Consider the following 20,861-nt stretch of genomic DNA (forward strand, 5'->3'; position numbering starts at 1 on the left):
TGGATTTTAATTCAGTTTTTAAGATCTGGAAACAAATCAGTAAAATCTGCTGAATTGTCTTGGAAATTCAACTCATTCACTATTATCCTTTATGGAAGGAAACCAATTGTCCTTACTGGTCTAACTCCAGTCCCACACTAATGTTGGCTTACTCTTAACTGCCATCTGAAGTGGCCTAGGCAGCTACTCAGTTGAATTAGTTCAAGATGATGGCCTATCACCTGGCAACCCATTTTGTCAATAAAGTGCCCTTTTCAACAAAGGCCATATCTCAAGAATGGATTAAAAAACATGAGCAGTTAAGTTTAAAGAAAACTCTAATTGAAACAAAAGTAGATTTTTCCCTATTCATTTGTTCTCCATTTATTAAGCCAGGCAGAAGTTAACCCATTACTCAGGGACCACTTTGTTCCAATGTAAATGTTGCAATTCTGAGGATTTGTAAAAGTTGGGTACATAGGTAACTTGGGTTTTCTACCGCTGTTAGCAGCCTTTAGGCCTAAAGCAAAGATGGCAGGAAGCTGAGCCCACTTTCTCTTCCCTTACTGGCAGTGCACTAGTTTCACGCAGAATTACCAGTACACAACTACTGTAGTGATTTGTTAAATCTCGGGGCAGAAGAAATGTTTTGGCACATGCACAAGAGTCTGCACAAACCCCTTTTCCTAGCTGCCCATACTTTTCTGACCAATAAGGATAGCACCTTACCAATAAATATGAATGCAACCACTACAGGGTTGATTTTGTTTTTGTGGGGGGGGTGGGGGGGGCAAGGGTTTTGATCTGTCACATCATGTTTAGGCCACTACTGCCTATAAATCAATAGTTTTATGGGCAACAAATGAACACGTTAACATTACAGAGCTACTTTGTATAAAAAAAGTATAAACAGTCTGTCATATTAAAGAGGTTTGAAACTCAAACTCCTGGATATATACTTTGTTTATTATCATTCACGTTTGTTGTATGTTGCTCCATGTGCGCATTTTACTTCAAGAGAAATTAAAACGTGTGTTAAATTAACCATACAATCATTTGGTCTATTTTTTAGAAAAACCTCTGTGTCCTGCAGCTTATACAATGTGTGGGCACACAGCATGCACAAATGTTCAAAGTATTTTTGTTTGGAGGTTTCAGACACAGCAGGCCATTGATCCTGTTTCTGCTCCTAGCCAATGTGGGTCGCAGCCTTAGTCACTCAGTTCACAAAGTGTGTCCACAAGTGGGTCTTTCTGAATTGTTCATTGTCTGTCACATTGCCTGAAAATGTGCTCAGGGAAGGCACCTGTTCCAGCAGAGAAGATATCTTTTGTTAATTAAAGAGACCACATTATCTTTTATGCAACATTACAGAGAAAGTTACACAACAAATTAACTTTTTGTATTGTTGGATGAGCCTGAATTACTGTAGTCCAAGATCAGATTAGGAAAACCAAGGTCACAATTATATTCAAACATTCCAAACCATTGATTTGTCGCTTAACAGAAATGCTTATATTAAGCTAATTTAGTAAAGTGAAATCAGTGTGTTTTAAGCAAACAACAATTGTGACATTTTCCTGATAGTGAAGTTTAACAATGTGAACATCAATGGATTCTTATGGTAAAGGCATACTAAAGCATAAAAACCATAAGAAAACAGGTTCAATCCATTGTTCGTGCTGAGTTAGTTGACCCCAGATGGAGCCCCATTAAGATTCTCCAACTGCCTCTCTCCTTGGAGGTAAATATCAGCTACTGTTTCCTCCTGAATGGTATACAGTGATCGCTACTAATAAAAGCGTGTATAGATATTAGGCAAGAACAGAATTGGGCCTGAATGTAACAAAACATATAATACTGTCGATACTGGAATGCTGAAACACTCACTCAACATGCTGGAAGCATTCAGTAAGTCAGGCCCAACATCTGTGGAGAGAAGCAACAAATCGTCATTTCAGGCATTAAAAGAACCAGAACCTATAAAAGAGTAAGGGCTATGCCTGAAACATTGATTTGTTGCTTTTCTCCATAGGTGCCATGCTTGACTTTTTTGGACTTGATGTGCTGTGTGACCAATAACCTGGTGACATTCACTGTCCAGATCTACACTTGACAAACTTAAATGAGCTGCAAGATAACTTCTAATGCTGTGGAATCATATAGCAGTACAGAGTAAGCCTTCAAAAGAGGAGTGGAAATGTTGGGGTGGGAGGGAACCTTCTCAGAATTCAATATATCTTAACCTCAAGTAAGAGTGTAATCTCCGACAACCACAGGTGAAAAAGACACCTAGCCATTCCTCTCATCAGGTGAGGTGTACTTGTTTCTGACCTAAAGATCCTAATGAATCATTCTGTTCATTTTTAAATTCTAAGTTAACCCATTCTGATCAGTGCACAAATATTTTCCTTGCCAATTCTCAAAGAAACTCATTTGGGCTCCAAGATCAATTTGATGGAACCACCTAAAGTGGAATGGAATAAAATGGCTGCACTCATGAAGATCTGTTTTTTTTACTTCTTATAATTATTTAAAACTTGGAATGCTGCAGTGAAAACTCTAGAACCAGATTGTCTGGGGCTTAAAAAATTATAATCTTTTTATTGCCTCATTTACATTTTAATATATAAAACAAATCTTTGGAGCATCATTTAACAAAGTCAGTAAGCTTTTAAGGCAGTACCTTGGACAAGTGCAGTTTTGAGCGATTTTAACAACAAAGCAATTGAAGCTAGCGATAGCAATACCACCCTTTTTGAAATCCTTTGTATTTAAAATTCAGGTTAATAGCACAAGGATATACCTAATGTTCCAATTCTGATCGCAACAAAATGCTCCAACTAAGGAGAATCACAGTAATAAGTCATTGTGGTTACAGATATGCCATTACTATTATTATGTATCCATCTTCCTATCAGATACAGCCCATGGAATTTTGGATCCTATCTGCTTTTACGGTTTAAAAATGTACTACCATTGACGCTCAAGCCTGATGAATGTTTTGAAGCAGAAATGGGCAGACATCAGTATAATATTACAATTACCTTGGGAGTAGCAGTAAAAACATGAGCTGTTACAGGCAAGCTGATAGGGCTTCCTCCATCCTGACAGTTTATTGATTGTATGATTTCTAGTTATCATATTTTTCCAGACAAATTCAGGCTGGATAGAAAGTATTTTTTCTCTTGAAATATATTTGAAAAGGATTTTTTAAATTGTGTGTGGATCAAGCTCTTTTTCTTTTGCAGTTCTGAGGGTAAGAATATCAGATGATTGTCCTTTCTTCCTTTGCTTCAATTAAACCCTGCTTGTTAGTTAACCTGAAGGTAAAATCATCAAACAGCCAATGTCAAGGAAACACTGCCCACAGTGGTTTGTATGAGTGGTCATTAATTTTAATTGCCTTGATATTAAAGATTAAGAAGCACAGAGTCTGGAGTGCTGTAGAGGATCTGATGTCGTGCAAAATCTCTCCTCATATTTTAGATGGGCGCTAAAGATATAAAATTTTACTGCGCAGTCTGGAATTTATTACACGTAGTGAATGGTTGCTTTTTTTAAATCTTTGTGAATCTGTGAGTGTTTGCACTATATGGATACTTTAGTTATTAAATAGTCAGGAACTATTAATATGATTACCACGATAATAATGATGGATTTGTTAACGTATGGTTAACTTATGGCTCTGATAGACTGTACAGTATGTTTCCTAGTAATCTGCTGATGACAATGCTTGGTAGTGTGTGATGTAACAGCGAAGGTAAATAGTATATCAACTGTTGTGGTCATCATGTTTTAAAAAACATACAAGCTCTTTAAAAATGGCTTTAAAATAAATACTTCAGTGGAATGCACTATGTGTTGGGTTATGTTCTTTCTTGTTGCAGTAGCTGTGTTTAATTACCACATATTGCTGCTTTGTCCTTATCAAATGTGTTGTTGTGAGATGCCTCCCATGCCAAGAAAGGTGATAAAGTCAGATGGAGAGTTGTTTTCTCATTATTCTTATGAAACTCTTAGGGCAGGATTTTGATGCCGATGTGAGGTTGCGAAGGGAGGTGGATAGGTTTGGAATTTCCCGATGTTGGCAGGCGTGGAATTTCCCAGTGTCAGCCAGCTTGCTGGTTCTCTGTACAGTGCCGACTCCTGGGAATTTTCCTGGAGGCTGGGTCGGGCATGGAACGACTATCCATCCACAAGCAGCGAGTAGCTTGTTAGGTCAATTATGAGGCCAATTTAGGTCATTGACCAGAGGCTGACTGGAATCTTCCCGTTGGCCTGTATACCTCCCTTAGCGTTTGGAGCCCAGCAGACCAGGGGCCAATGTACCAGAAATTTTAAGGCCCCACCACAGTTGCAGCCGCATGCCACTCCATGGAGGGGTTTCCCCTCCACAAAGGTGATCTGGCACCTGTGACCTTTACTTCGCCGTCAGTTTTTTAATAAGGATGGAGGCACCCTCCTTCTCCCTTAACTGCAATGGCAGGCTGTAGCTCCTTCAGTGCTGGAGCACATCATAGTGGCTTGGGAGCCTAGCCACCATCTTTAATTGGACAACGAATGTGCTGTCTGGCCACCAATTGGCAAATCCCGCAAAGATCACTGCTGGGTGACTGTTCCTGTCACAACGTGTAGTAGGAACCACATTTGATCCTGACCCCAAACAGAAACTGTTTGAAGTCTGGGAGCAAGCCTCTTTCCACAGGTGGCCCAGGAGAATAGTGGGTGTGGGTGAGATGGTGGCGGTGGGAGGAGGGGTAGAAGTTACACAAAGAAGAATATTGTGCTACTGTTTTCACATTTTATGTCAGATGGCTGTTTCTGTCTACTATGGTCTCTTCATTAACTACAAGATTGTCTGTTATTCTACATAAAAATAAACAGGATAATGGCTGCATTAAAATAGCATACTATAGAATTTTAGGTGAACATGTTAGTTAGTATATTACTGGAGGAAATTAAACCACTTTGCCATGCTTGTACTACAAAGGATTATAATATGTTTTCACTGTCATTTGCACTGCTGCAACATTTTTACTCATACCACTACGATACAAACAACAAAGCAAATTTACTCCCCAGTCTTTCCCATAGCACCAGGTTAACAGCTCTCTTTCAGTAGCAATAGTAGAAATATTACTTAACAACACAACCAGTGGTAAGATACTAGACAAAGTATTGTAAATAGCACACGGGTGAAAAAATAACACACATATGGGTTAAGGTCTATGCCCAGTCTCGAGTTCAGCTGGAATTTCTGAATCATTCAGCCTTAGCTCTAGCACTTTATAATGTCATCTGATTGGGTCACTGCTCTCTGACTCATTCCCAGGTATTTATTTTGTGCTTATTTTCATGAATCATCTGAGTGCTGGTAAAGTCAAATGAATAATCTATAACATCAATGACATTGTTTTGGAACACACAGCAAATTCAGTTGCTCTCTGGTTATCATGTTTTGACCCTTGAAAATAAAAATGCTGCATCATCCCAGCTTTGACCCTGTTGGCCACAGTACAACTGATTACTAACCAATTTATAAGGATCCCTGCACAGGTTAATGCAACACTGATCCTGATTCTAGTATGTTCAAAGGGAGAATACAAAACACCAGCTCATTTAATATTGATTTACATCACTCTATTCATATTCATTTGACTGAACATGATTTAAATTGTAGTGCTGCCAGGTTGTTCCAGACCAGAAACAAAGAACAATGGCATTTCCAGGCTTTCTCATCTTACCACTTACTTCTCAGAGAAAAGAATGCACTTTGTAACCAGCTCGATAACAATTTTTGATTGGCAGGTGGCATTTAATGCATCAACAATTACTTCTTTATTATTAATGTTTTGGTTGATATTTTTCAATTTTTTCCCCAGTGTAATCACATCAGTAAACTTAAAAATGCATGTCGTAGTAGATGTGTAATCCCTTGTGTATCTGTTCTGCCAAGAGACAGACAGAATCATGACATGCTCCAGTCCCTAATAACATACAACCTATCCTTGATTATTGCTTAATTAGTTGTGATACCCACTGGAAAATTTGGAAATTGTGAATGTGACGGACCCAGACTTGACACTTCGACGTAATAAAGTAGCTGAGTACTTGGCAGAGTCTTTTGACACTTTGCAACCTCTTTTCCTCAGGTGTCAAACTGGTTTGGCAACAAACGGATCAGGTACAAGAAGAACATCGGAAAGTTCCAAGAAGAAGCCAACCTATATGCTGCAAAAACCGCTGTAAATGCTGCACATGCTGTGGCAGCTGCTGTCCAAAACAGCCAAGCAAACTCTCCCACTACACCCACCTCCGGTAAGTGGAAAGGTTCCTTCACACAGTGCACAACTTGTTATTATGTTTTGCCATAAAGCAGCATAATTTTATCAGAACAAAAACTTTACTTCTTTTAAAATCAAACTGTTAAAATTATGTTACTGCTTATATTAAAACATGCCATGGTTTCCATGTTTAAGCCCCACCTCTAATTGCATTTGAGATTTGAATTTTTGTAGTGATTCTGAAAACAATAGTTTCCCATTTCCCAATAAGGTAAGTTCCATGGTGTCTCCATAAGCTGTTTCCCATTCTAAAGCCAGCAAGCATCACTTCAGAATTCGCTGGTTCAAATTTTAAAAAAAGACACTCCTCATTCTGTAAAGAGTCTGCACAGTTTTCTTAATGCTTTTCATGCGATGGAAGGCCTGCTGTTTCTTTTCTCTCGGTTTCCTTATTTCTGTTTCTTTCTTGTGTGCTCTTTCTTTTGAGAACTTTGGGGAGAGATTTAAAGCCCTCTGTGATTCAGGTGCCTGACTCTTTCCTTTCCAGGTTCTTCTGGTTCTTTTAACCTACCAAATTCTGGGGACATGTTCATGAACATGCAGAATCTGAATGGGGATTCTTACCAAGGGTCCCAAGTCGGAGCCAATGTGCAATCACAGGTAGGAAGAATGCCCAATATTAGGGCCTAGGTAGCAGGGTAGGGCTTAGAAATTAAAACTGCCTTACTCTGACCTATAGCCCAGTAAATATTCTGTACCTAAAGTACAGATTAATTAAATTATCCATTCCGCTGCTTTGATATTTATCATTATTGTTTTGAGTCCGTTATTTGTGATGTTCCATGTCTGATTTTAAAACTATGTGAATGCAGTCGGCTCTGGCTTGAGCAATTAGGGGTGGGGTGGGTGGAAAATTGGAGAATTTGATGATTGGTGTAAGCTTTTGCCATATTCATTCATAACTTTCTTCTCAATTTTTTCATGCCTTATGTTTTTGAAACCTGTTTCTTTCAAAATAAGAATTATTCATTCTAGGAGTTTGAAGACTGTGTTTGTCAAAGTTTCACATATTAATGGAGACACTGGGAGAGGTTGGGTATCCACGCTCACCAAATAAATGAAGTCAGTTTAGTTAAAAAGCGTTTAGACTTTTTTCCCTCATTCAACCATTTAAATGGACAGAAAGGCAGCAATTAAAATACAGAATAACTATATATAAGTATTACTCTTAATGATGTGTTTAAGTAAATGACATAAGGTGAGTACAGTACTAGTGTTTGTGCAGTAACTTGGTTAACATTTATCAAAGTGTAGGCTATATTACAAGAAAACAGTGTAGTTTTTCACTGTTTGTCATCCTCAATGTGGTCATTTGTGTAAAAAGTGTCAGTAAGTGACTGCACTGTGTTAAGAGTGATCCATTAAATTGATACTGACAGACAGCATGCTGACTGGCTGTAGAAAGCCTTTGCCTGTAATTTATTTATTGGGTGCAAAATAAAATTATAGGAACCCTTTGGCAGAAATTGCAGAATTCAGTACGCTTTGTAAGCTTAGCCTGACATCTTTAAAAAGCAAATCTTAACATAATGGGCAGTAGCTTAAAATATTTAAAATGAAATGACACATCCTAATATAATGAAGGCAGTATGGCAAGCTTACACATTTCAATCTACCAGATAATTTCCTGTTGGAGAAAGACAGCTCTGTTGCATCAAGTCTGACATGTTCCTTTTTGTTTGCTTTTGCTTCAGGTGGATTCCCTGCGTCATGTTATCAATCAGACGGGCGGATACAGTGATGGTCTTGGAGGGAATTCACTGTACAGTCCACACAGTTTGAGCGTAAGGAACACTTTTATTTCTGTGTCCGTAGAAGAAAAAGAAAAGCTAAAGCCCTGCCAGTGTAAGCCATTATAGTTTCTTAATTCAGCTTTTGATGGCAGAGAGGGTTACATTATCCAGAATGAACAAAGCACCACTAAAATCCGTAATGGAATGCCTATGTAAAGAATTGAAGGTTATGTGAGAAAATTAGCTGTTTGTTAAAACCAAAAATGCACAGTAAAAAAAAAAGATAGTGTTTGTGCAGTAACTTGGTTAACATTTATCAATGTTTTTTTTGATTTAAAATTAGTGTAAAATACTTCAGAGTTGGATGTACCATTGGCCAAAAACTGTAGTTGAAAGATGGAATGTAAAATTGTCCTTGCCTGCAGCATTTTGGAGTCGTGAATTTTACCTTTGTTGATGAGGCTTGATAAGGTGTCATGTAATATTGCAGTGCATTATAGCACACTGGTATGGTATGGATGTTGTGAGACTTTTATTGGTTTCTTAAATGGAAGGGTGTAATTTGGCAGATGTCCCTGCAGGAGCCTATCTCCTCAAAATTCTATTAGATTTGGACACGGTAAGGATCAGAAGCTGTGTATTAAACTAATACAAATTTGTATAACGAAGACTAAATTATTTTTAAGCATTGTCCTTCTGATTAATCACATTGTCTTCATGGTGTTGCAGGAAATTCTGCAGGGCCTAAATTGGATAGCCCCTGGAAATGGGCACAGGAATTGTGATGCACAATTAACCCATGCCCGTTGATTGCAATGCAGGGAGCATGCCAACTACATGCTGTCTGCTAACTTGAATGATCTCTGCATCTAGCCAATAAAACGGTGTAATTAGTGCTGGCTGGAAGCAGGGGCCCAATATCGAGAGTGGCTGCTACCATCCAAAGTTTGCCCTTCTTAAAGCTAGCCTCGCCTCTGAAAGAGGAGATGCATTGTGACTGAAGCAGTTGCTGAGAGTCACGATTGAAGAGAATCTTTCCTGAAAAGACTGAGAAATGGCACAGCATGGGAGAGAGTGAACTCCAAGCTTTTCAGATGCTGTAGTGGAGGCATTGGGGGAGGAGAGATGCCCTTTATCTGCTTGGGCGAAGATGACTCTCCCAACATTTAGTTAGCAGGCAGTGGTGCACTTAGCCATGGAGGCCAATGCCAAGAGTCAAGCCCCAAGGACCTGGATGCAAGAAGTTCATTGGCCCCAGTAGCTAAGGTCAGTGAATGAATCTTCAAACATTATTCTACCAACTCCAGCACTCGCCTCAGCCAGTGTTCAGGTCACCACACTCCATCACTCACCTAGCAACAATTTTTGTCAATCAGGCCTCATGTCTAAAATTCATATACTTCACCTCACCCTTACATATGTAGCAATGCTGCAAGTCTTACACCCACATCTCACAGCTTGCACACACTCCCAGCTATTCAACCAAGACACATCAGCAAACAACACTCACTGACACACTTTCCTCTTTCTTGCAGGACAAGGTAGCACACAACCTGAGGAAACAGGAACTAAGCAGAGGTGGACAACTGTGCCTGACCACCATGGAGGAGACGGTGCTGGCCTTTGTTGGAAGAATGATTGCTGAGGCATGGCCAGTGGCAGGGTTGAAACCATCATAGTTGATTGTATACTCATCCCTAATTTTACTTCTTATATTCAACTTGCTCCTCATCCCACGCTGTCCTCTTATTTACAAGCTACAGTTAGTGTAAACATGCATCTCTTGCTTTCCTCTGCTCCCTGCACCATCACATTACCCTTATGTCTTTTTCCTTTCAGATACTTAACAGGTGCAACCCTTGCCAGGCCAAGAAGAGAGTGCTAATGAAGGCACAGCATCATCACTGATCTCTCACTTACAGCCACCAACTCAGATACTGACACCACGTGTCTCTTACAGTTCAAATTAAAACTGAAATCCGCATTTAGTGAGACACCGGGCACAAGTAAATTGCAGCCATGGCAGTGGGAAAAGATAGCGCAGGTGCCAGCCTGCTAGAGGGCAAGGTGACACGTAGGTTCTTTTGCAGAGGATTCAGATTGGGACTTCAGTGGGGCAGCCTGCAAAAGAATGCTGTTGGGTATGAATTGTTTCCATGCTGCACATGTGTGCATGGGTTGCATACCAGAGTCATCAGCATTTAACCTTTGTCAGCCAGTAGCCACCCTTCGGTTTGCCTTCTGCAGAATGAAGGCATCATCAGTGGCAGCCGTTGACCTGCGTAATTCGCTACGTATGGTTAAACACCAGCTGAACATTGAAGGATTGGAACTCCTTATATTTTCGGTCTAGGACAAAGTTGACACATGGCAACTGCAAAGGGATGTGTGTGCAGTTAGTGGCACCCTGCGCTATGGGGAATCTACAGCCCTAGCAAAGATGTGCGTCGTTCTGCCTGCTTGTCTTTGGCAAGTGAGAATGAAAAGTAGTTAGCTCTGTTTGAATAAAGCCTCAGTGCCTTTCCTTCCACAAAACTATGAGATAATACAAATATCTCCAGCTCCAACCTGGAAGGACCCAGACACATAAAACTTCATTGCTGTGGTCACCTTCACAGCCACTGGCAGTGTGGTCCTAGCCTTGCTCTGAGGTTGGAGTTGCATTTCCAGTAGCTGGCAGAGTTCGGTGTGGATGTCCTTCCTGAAGCGCAGACATCTCACACATTGCTCCTTGCTGAGATTCAGGTCCGAAAATTGCTCGCTGTATGCCCTAGGCAGATATGGCTTCCAGCTGAGAGCTGTTCTCCCCTTCCCTGTCCTCCTTCCCCTTCCAGCAACTTGTCCTGCTCTGCTGTGTTCATTCTCCAAGTCATGTTGTATTCCAAAGGGAATGCATGTGTGCCCATGTTTGGGAACAACTGGTTTGTGCCGAAGCCTTGAAGTCAGCAAAAAGTCCTTCAACACCTGTCCCCGTAGACCTTTGCAATTTGAAACATCCACAGAAAGCACCAAACACTTGTAGAATTATAGCAACAGCCAGAAAATATCAACCAGGAACTATTCTGTAATTCTGTATCACTATAAGCTATCACTAAGACTACCTAATTCCACCTCCAACACATCGCCCGACCATGCCCTGTCTCAGTTCATCTGCTGCTAAAATACTCATTCGTGCCTTTGTTAACTCTAGGTTTGACTATTCTAATGATCCATCTCGGCATCCTCCGGAGGTCCCCTGCATCACAGGTGCCAATCTTCAGCCAATTTAATTCACTCCACGTGATATCAAGAAACGGCTGAAAGCACTGGATATGGCAAAGGTTATGGGCCCTGACAATATCCTGGCAACTGAAGGCTTGTGCTCCAGAACTTGCTGCGTCCCTAACCAAGCTGTTTCAGTACAGCTACAACACTGGCATCTACCTGGTAATGTGGAAAATAGCCCAGGTATGTCCTGTACACAAAAAGCAGGACAAATCCAACCCCCCATCAGCCTTGATCATCAGGAAAGTGATGGAAGGGGTCATCAACAGTGCTATGAAGTGGCACTTACTTAGCAATAACCTGTTCACTGACGTTCATTTGGGTTCCACCAGGGTCACTCAACTTCTGACTTCATTACAGCCTTGATTCATGCATGGACAAAAGAGCTGAACTCCAGAGGTGAGGTGAGAGTGACTGCCCTTGACATCAAGACAGCATTTGACCGAGTGTGGCATCAAGGAGCCCTGGCAAAACTGAAGTCAATAGGAATCAGGGGAAAACTCGTTGCTGGTTGGAGTCATACCTAACACAAAGGAAGATGGTTGTGCTTGTTGGGTGTCAATCATCTCAGTTCCAGGACATCATGCAGGAGTTCCTAGGCCCAATCATCTTCAGCTGCTTCATCAATGACCTTCCTTCCGTTATAAGAAGTGGGGATGTTCACTGATGATTGCACAATGTTCAGCACCATTTGCGACTCCTCAAATACTGAAGCAGTCCATGTCCAAATGCAGCAAGACCCTGACAGGATCCAGGCTTGGGATGACAAGTGGCAAGTAACATTCGCGCCACACAAGTGCCAGACAATGACCATCTCCAACAAGACAGAATCTAACAATCTCACCTTGACATTGAATGGCATTACCATCACTGAACCCCCCCCGCCACTATCAACATTCTGGGGGTTACTATTGACCAGAAACTGAACTGGACTAGCCATATAAATACCGCGGCTACAAGAGCAGGTTAGAGGCGAGGAATCCAGCGGCGAGTAACTCACCTCCTGACTCCCCAAAGCCTGTCCACCGTCTACAAGGCAGAAGTCAGGAATATGATGGAATGCTCTCCACTTGCCTGGATGAGTGCAGCTCCAACAACACTCAACAAGCTTGACACCATCCTGGACAAAGCAGCCCTCTTGATTGGCACCCCATCCACAAACATTCACTCCCTCCACCACCAACAAACAGTAGCAGCAGTGTGTACCATCTACAAGATGCACTGCAGGAATTCACCAAGGCTCCTTAGGCAGCATCTTCCAAGCCCACGACCGCTACCATCTAGAATGACAAGGGCAGCAGATACACCACCTGGAAGTTCCCCTCCAAGCCACTCACCATCCTGACTTAGAAATATATTACCGATCATTCACTGTTGCTAGGTCAAAATCCTGGAACTCCCTCCCTAACAGCACTGTGGGTGTACCACAGAGAGCAGCTCTCCACCATCTTCTCAAGGGCAGTTGGGGATGGACAATAAATGTTGGCCTAGCCAGTGAAGCCCACATCCCGTAGATAAACAAAAATAAACCTAGCTGGTCTCCCACATTCTACCCGTTGTAAACTTGCGGTTATCTTAAACTCTGTGGCCAGTCACTTAACTCTCACCAAGTACCATGCACCTCTCACCCCTGTGCTCGCTAACTTACTTTAGCTCCTTGTCAAGCAACGACTTGATTTTAAAATTCTCCCCTTGTTTTCAAACCCCTCCATGGCCTAGCCCCTCCCTATCCCTATAATTTCCCCACACCTGTCCAAGATATCTGCGCTCATCTCATTCTGAACTCTTGAAGATCCCTGATTTTAATCACTCTGCCTTTGGTGGACATGCCTTCAACTGCCTAGGCCCTAAGTTCTGAAAATCGTTTCCTATAGCTCGCCACCTCTCTTCCACGCTTTCCTCCTTTACAGCTCTCCTTAAAATCTATCCCTTTGACCAAGCTTTTGGTCATTTGATCTACAATCTCCTTATGTGGCTCATGATTTATTTTATGATGCTCCTGTGAAGTGCTCTGGGATGTTTTATTACATTAAAGGCCCTATACAAATATAAGTTGTTGTTGTGGTTGATGATCCCTTTAAATAGCACGGGTGGGATGGGGTGGGGAGTCCTTCCTGCTACTGAACATGTATTCAGCAATACGAGGTTAAGAAGGCTTGTTGCCTGGGGTGTTGAGCCCAGAATGGCACCACTGGCATTGTTTGCCATTTGGAGCTTTGAGGGCACTCGGACAGTCCAAAAGACAGATGCTATTGAGCCTAGGTTTTCACCCAGCCAATCTAAGTATAGCTGCTCTAGAGGAATGTGTAGTATTTGCCAATAATTTTGTGGATCTGGTAAATAGAAAAGGTGAAAATTGAACAATATCTTTAATTTGGAAATGCTGACGTAAGGGATATTTCACGAAGCAAAAGGTGTATATTAATATATACAATGTAAACAAGGATAGGTAACACATTGCTGACTGTTTGCTAGTTTTGTACATTGACAAATAAAAGATTTTATCGACAGTACGCATGACTGCTATAGGTTATAGTTTTACAATAATGCAGATGGATTGCTTTGGTAATTAGCCGCATTGTAAATAAACCATTATTAGCATACGCTAACCTTTTTTTTTACTGCTGATGTTTGGCGATGGGAGGCTTGAGCAAAGGCTAGTCTTCGCCGCAAGCACTCAAAGTCAATGTGGCTCACATTGGCCCCTACAGAAAGGGCTGCCCCGTCACTTCCACTCAATGTTCCTCAACTCACGAGGCCTGCGCCTTCCCTCTTCTTGACTGACATAAAAATATGTAGCGACAAGCTGTCTGCCACAGCAGAAATTTGATCAGACATTGATTTCAACAATTGCCTCTACAGGCCAAGACATAAGGAGAACTCATTTCTCGGATCTCTCATTCCTGGTGCAAAACAAATGTAAGGAGCACCAGTGGTTTATGCAGGAATACAGTGGTGTCGCCAAGTTCAAAATTCACATTTAATTTACGCTTAATGAGATCAACAAAACAGACTCCTGCATGTGGGCCTGAGATGTCCATCTTGTTCTGCTTGTTCCTGCTGCTGGCAAACTAAATATATACATGTTGAAATGAGGGCTTGAAGCTAAGTGAATAAATGAGATATTTGTCAACAGTAATTGGCATCCTGCAAGTGCCATGTTAATTTTTAGTTATTGGGTGAATAGTAATGCTGGAGAGAAATAGGGAGATGCTTTCTGATCGTATGACAAAGAATTGCCTCCCTAACCTCAATGATATCATATGACGTGTCACTCTTTCTATGGGTTAATTTCATGTGAAATGCCACCTTGTATTCCCACCAAAACATACATCTTACCTTGACCACTTGTCTTTTAGTATGCCACTAATGTAAACATGCCCTTACGTTGCAAATCGTTCATCTTTATTTTTGACCCTTTCTTTTGTTCTGGCTGCTATCTTTATTTGAAAATCAACGATTTAAAGCTTTGGCATATTTCGGTCTCTGGCCATTTTTAGCTGCTGATTTAGAAGCAACATATTTTTCAGTTTTTTCCCTATTGAAGGAATTAGACATTCATTCCTTTGACAGGAGCTCAGAGAGATATTCTGCAACATGGCTTATTCTGTTCTTTTAATTTTAATTTGAGTTTTTTGGAACAGGGCAGGTTTTGTGCAGTTGTTATTCACTTGCAAATATATGGGCTATTATTGAACGAACAGAAGTCACATTACACATTTTGTAATTCTAACTATAAAAATGGTGGATTGTGTAATCTGACCAAACAAGCAGAATATTTCAACTGAAAGAACTGAATCCAGTGGGTACAGATTTAGGATTTCAATTTCTCTTCACTTAAGAAAATCGTTCAATTATCAGGTATTCACTTAGCAGAGTTAAATGGATTATCAGTATGTGCAAAACACATTAGCTTGGTTTCATTTACAAGGGACTGCTTTCAATATTTGCCTTGTTTCTGCCAGCTCTCTTTATGTCAGTAGAAACCCCTCCTTGTATGGTGCCATGTATGATCTGTTCAATGTGTGTGAGCCTGCAGGAGTTAAAACTATTGGTATCCACAGACTGATGACTCAGAACCTTAAAAATATTGTTTTAAAATCGAGACCTCTAAGGAGTGCTCATTTTTAAATCTAAATAATGTTGTCTGTACAAAATGTGGACATTTTTCAGGAGATTGAGTCTGACAGCAGTTATAATCAGGGCTTGAATTTAATACTGGCTGCCTAGCAAATTGCTCATGGATTTTTCAGTTTTGCTAGTCAGTATTCTAAACACTAGCAAGATTTTCCTAATGAGCTCCACAGAGCAGTGTCCCAGCTTCCCAGGATTCACTTTTCATTTTGTCATCCCGATCATCAGTCTGGCTTTGATTCTGATCAGTTTCGCTAGTGGAAGAAGAAATTTGCTAGTGACAGTCATAGCCACTAGCAAAACTGGGCTGTCTATGAAAAAAATAAACTCCAGCCCTGTAGGCTAGATCTTATTTATGTCTAATAAATTGTGCTTTTTGTGACAAATTTACATAATAAGATTTTTGTGTGTTTATAGTATACACTCAGTGTGTTTATTTTGTGTGTTCTTATATATACAGGATATATATATATGAGAGTTTTATATATATGTTTTATAGTTTCATTATATATATATATATATATATATATAGTTATATGTTTAATGTGTGTATTTTAGAAAGACAGAAAAAGACATCAGAAAATAGAGAGGGTGAGGATTGAACTGGAAGGCGCTCTCAATATTTGTCTAAATCTTTTTGAATTGGTTTGAACCATGGAGTTGTAACTTGTTGTCACCTTGATGAATGTTCATTCCTACTTAGTCAACAGGCAAAATCACTGTGCCCTCCTAGCTGGAGAGGGTGCACAGTGCAGAATAGTACCAATGAAGAGGAAATGAAAATAAAAAAAATGAGCCATCAGCTTGGAATTGATGGCGTTTCACAGATGGATCCATACTGATAGATCCAGACACAATGCTGCACTCACTTTCAGGGTTCCTTAAATTGAATTCTAGCCTTGACAATCAATTGAACTCTGCACCCCTTAAATTACTTCTTGTACTGATGTATATGTAGGGAATCACCCCGACTCCCACAAAATATGAGATTCTCTTTCTTCCATCCCCTACGTTTTTTTTATTTCCTCCTACTCCACTGCCTAATAACTGTCAGTGTGAAGTTACATCAGAATGGTACAGGTTAAATCACCCTCTGATTCTTTTGCCTTCCTGTGTCAGCTCAGTTTATTAGCTCCTGTCAGACAATGTGGCTGAGATTAGGAACTTAGTATGTGAGCAATTGTGGCTGCAAGTAGATGAAAAAGATGCATTTTAGCAGTAAATTAAGAGTTAAGTGATGAGCTGTAAAATATTAATACATCAAAACCATGATGTGTTGGAATAATAACATTCTGTGCTGTCCATGTGATGAGTTCCCAGCCAGTCACTATGGAGGTACGAGTGCTGGGCACCATCTGCTCTCTCCAGGTAGGGAATAGATGATGGCTTGGGACAGCAGTTTTTTGCAAGTAGCTAAAAAATAGTGAAACATATTCATATGTTTCATTTTAATAATATATTTTCCTTTCTTTGCAATTCCCCTGTTCAGAAGTAGGTAGGCAATCTGCTCTGAAGTCTGTGACAACCTTCAGCCAGCTGATTGATGCACAAGGCAAACCAGGATGACTTGCCCCCTCTCTCATCCTTCCATTATGCCACTGTGATTGTACCAGAGTTGGGCTTGGCATCTGCCCACATGCATGGCCAAGATCTGGAACTTTACCTGTAGTCAATCATGAATACAAATTCATGCCTCCTGCTGCATGGCAGAAGCCATCATTGTGCAATGAGTTTGCAGGAAATTACCCATAGAATCTTTTGGGGATTACAATGTTAAAGTGCTTATTCAAAAGAGAGGCATGTTGCTAAAGCTTTTCATCTTGCACTTAGCAGTCCGATTTCAAACGATCACAACAATTTATACTATTCCTATAGAAAAGGGTGCTGATTCATTGGCAAGTCGACTCTGATTGTCTGAGTCATTGACATGGAGAAAGCAATGGGAAACTATAGGCTCTGCAAGCTCTCGGGTAATTCAAAAAAGACGCAAGGCTTAAACATATTGTATTTGTTTGCAGAGAACAGGCCTCTGCATAAGAATTTATGTCTCTTCTAGCAAGCGTAAATGAGCCACATTACAAGCTCGACTGTTTATCTTAAGTTGGTTGTTAGTGTAGCTGTTAGCGGACTCAGGACTGTTGAGCAGGTGTTGCCCAATCGCGGAATTGCATCTAACAGTAGACATTTTGTTTTAGGTTTTGCAAGCGCGGGCTGGTTGAGTACGGCCTGTACTCTGACTCTTAAGAACAACCAAAGGAACATGCTGTTTGATTCAATCATTGGGGCATACAGCCTCCATACCTGGCATTGCACTGACACTGAAATTCATACAGCACCTTGCCCAATTGAGTGGTCGGCAGACCGTCTTTTTGGACTGACAGCAGCATCCTGTTAATGGAAAACCTGCTCCTGTAGGCAGTGCGTAGTAGCAGCGTGAAATTGCTTAACCTGTTTTTCAAATTTTTGAGATACTTTGCCTTTCCATGGTAATTTGAGTTAAGACGGGGCACTTTTCAAATCCGAAAGTGGTGGTCTTAGGTCCATTTGCGAGTTTGCATGATACGCAGCGAACAGTGTCCTGATCAGTATAGCCATTGTCCTGCAGGATTCCTGCACTTTCTGCTTCTTACTTGTTTTACTATATAACGTGCTAACTAACATATCTGGATACCATGAGTATCAAAACAGTCATCCCATGAAGGGTTTTGGATGACAACCTACTGCTTATGATGCTAGTTGAGACCTTTGGATTAAATTCTTGCAATCCCCAGATTTTTTGCATCAGAGGAAAACCATCACAAGTCGATGTTGAAAGAAACATTACTGGATAACTACAGGATATGCTGTTTAATGCTCTTGAGGGCAGCAATTTTCTTTCGTTGCCTCCTTGTTTCCTTGTGAGAGTTTCCATCTTTTTGCCCTTATAGTCTCCGGCAGGGAAACTGAGGTCTGGCCCAAATCCCTCTGTGAGCCTAATGAAAAGATCCAAACCTTTGCTAGGGAAAGATAGTCAATCCCAAACAGAATCGACTGCATTCCCTGTGAGGATCAATTACTGGCTGCCAAAACCCCTCTTTTATTTGTTACCATGTATAATATGCACCCTAACTTTGAGATCAACGTTCAGGGAAAAATGTGTATTTGGAAAGTTATGGTATATGAGTTTATATGGAAATGTACTTTTTATTAATGTCTACAAATTAGTTAATTTTCCTGGATGATCCTTGAACTTCAGTGCATAAAATGTGTTACTGTATTTCACTAACAAACCTGGTACTAACTGCAGTAAACTATCCATGTTTTCTAGGCTAATGGAGGATGGCAAGATGCAACCACTCCATCTTCTGTGACTTCACCAACAGAAGGACCTGGAAGTGTGCACTCTGATACCTCTAACTGATCTCCTAGCAACATCCATTCCCTGAGCCAATAGGCCTTGATTAGCACTGACCAGTAGGAGAAGAAAAGTGGATTTTCTGTAACCCAGTCACCTGCTGCTTTACTGTAAAACCCTGCTCTTTAGTGGAAAAAGTAAATAAAATACAATTCATATTTAGGAAGAGGAACACATAGGTTCTCATTGAAAATACCATATTAATTCCATTATGTATGGCACAATCTTACCTTAATCAGTTAATGGTTGAGGCAAGGACCTAAATAGGCCTAGTGCTTTCTGACTTAAAATGGAACAAAAAGTCATTGTATAATGGGAATGCACAAAGGGTGAAAACATGTTTTTGAAGATTTATATGTGCGAGATGTTATTGTGAAGCTTCTTGACCTTTTGAGGTATGAATGCATGTTTCAATTTGACTGCAAGACACAAGAATGCTGGTGCCGAGGCAGACAGTCATAAATTAATGAAGTTAGCAAAGCTAAACTGTTGTTACTTCTTAAAACTATTTTAGCAAGATATCTAGAACTGATAGCTTGCTTAGAACAACGGAGTGTTACAGGATATCAGAATCTTGATCAAATTTCCTTTATCACAACTAGTATAAAGACTCACTTGGAAGAATCGGTTGAGCTGTTTTATTGCCCCCTGTATAAATTACCAGAGAGTTGCCAAGAACTGATATTGTTATTCCTGAGACTTGCTATTACAACAGAGTGCTATTTACAATCATTTCTTTTGTTAACACACTAATTCAATGCCAGTCTTAGTAATGCTTTGTTTCTGAATTCATACTAGTTGAAGTCTGGGTTTTACAGTACTAGCTGGGTGCAGCATTCATAATTTTTCAGATTTGCTACTTCAACCTATCTGTGGCAGGAAATGGCAAGGTTCACACGGAGTGTTGTAAATAATGTAGGTAAAGAGTATTTATACATCTCACCAATCAAGACACAGCTTTATTACCTCATGCAAACTCATATGAACCAATAGAATTTCAACATGTTCTGTAGCTTAGAGTGCTCACTTACTACCTCTGAACAATATTCACACAGTAGTTTGTCTTTCTTACTTTTTTTGCATCTTGTAATTAACTCTTTATTTCCTTTCATGTAATCTAATGTACATTGTATCTTTTAAGAAATCAGGGTTGCTCTAGCAACTTTTAAAAAAAAAATATCCTAAAGTGGAAGGTTTGGTTATCATCTTGAACACAAACAGTACAACTGTTGTAAATACTGATGATCATTTTGAATGTTGGTCATGTCATTACTAAACCACGCAAAAAAATTGTAATGCATACAGAATTCAGTATTCAGTACTGTATATTTCACCCTGTGTAACGGGGGGCCCCTCCTTTCTCCCTTTTTTGTATTGTATGCAATTCTGAAACTGATTGAGTCATGGAAATAATTTGTGGCAGTGATATAATGTATTAAAAAGTTTCGTGTTACTTTCTAACTGGACTACACCCTGGATTGAGAAGTCTTCCTTGTGGTAGTTAAATGTAGTTGAAATCTTAAATAAACTTTTTGCTTTCATGATGCAACGAGCTCATAGTCCTCATTTGACCACCTGGGAAAAAGAAAATGGACCCACGCCTGGGAGATATTTTCCACAGCTTTTTTTTAAAAATGAAGAGGTGAAAACTTAAGGATGTATGTTATAAATATGAATTCCAGTGGAATGAACAGCCAACAATTGGATGGAGAAAAAAGTACATTTGTTGTTGAATTGGGCAACACTGGCATTTGTGACTTTGGGGACTGGGTGACCTCCCATTTTGATCAGATCTGGCCATATTCAAACTATCAAATGGCGATTACCAATTGCACCAGCTGGTATTTCTCTGGCTTCTCGCACAGCATCTTCAATTTTATATGAAACTAATGGAGATTTAATGTACACTTGGTAAATTTTTTATGATTATTTACTAAAATAGCTGCTTCAATCCTCAGATGGCTTCTGTGAAAAGAGGCAATCGTTTTTGACCTAAAATTGATGTGAAAT

At 40.2% G+C, this 20,861-nt stretch overlaps 1 protein-coding gene across 7 annotated transcripts in view; it reads left to right on the forward strand.

Moving 5' to 3' along the window:
• Positions 1-20,395, forward strand: part of LOC144685431 (pre-B-cell leukemia transcription factor 3) — a 222,692-nt gene extending 202,297 nt beyond the window's left edge. For 4 of the 7 annotated variants that reach the window (XM_078549913.1, XM_078549915.1, XM_078549917.1 and 1 more), the window contains 4 exons: positions 6,135-6,300; positions 6,814-6,926; positions 8,021-8,110; positions 18,765-20,395. In XM_078549913.1, the coding sequence (XP_078406039.1) occupies positions 6,135-6,300; positions 6,814-6,926; positions 8,021-8,110; positions 18,765-18,857 (462 nt within the window). In that variant the 3' untranslated portion in view covers positions 18,858-20,395. Of the gene's footprint in view, positions 1-6,134; positions 6,301-6,813; positions 6,927-8,020; positions 8,172-18,764 lie in introns of all 7 variants that reach the window. The other 3 variants (XM_078549914.1, XR_013577727.1, XM_078549918.1) reach the window with 3 other exon arrangements.
• The last annotated feature ends 466 nt before the right edge of the window (positions 20,396-20,861 follow it).

This window comes from Cetorhinus maximus, chromosome 10, assembly GCF_964194155.1.
Source record: "Cetorhinus maximus chromosome 10, sCetMax3.hap1.1, whole genome shotgun sequence".
Classification (NCBI taxonomy): domain Eukaryota; kingdom Metazoa; phylum Chordata; class Chondrichthyes; order Lamniformes; family Cetorhinidae; genus Cetorhinus; species Cetorhinus maximus.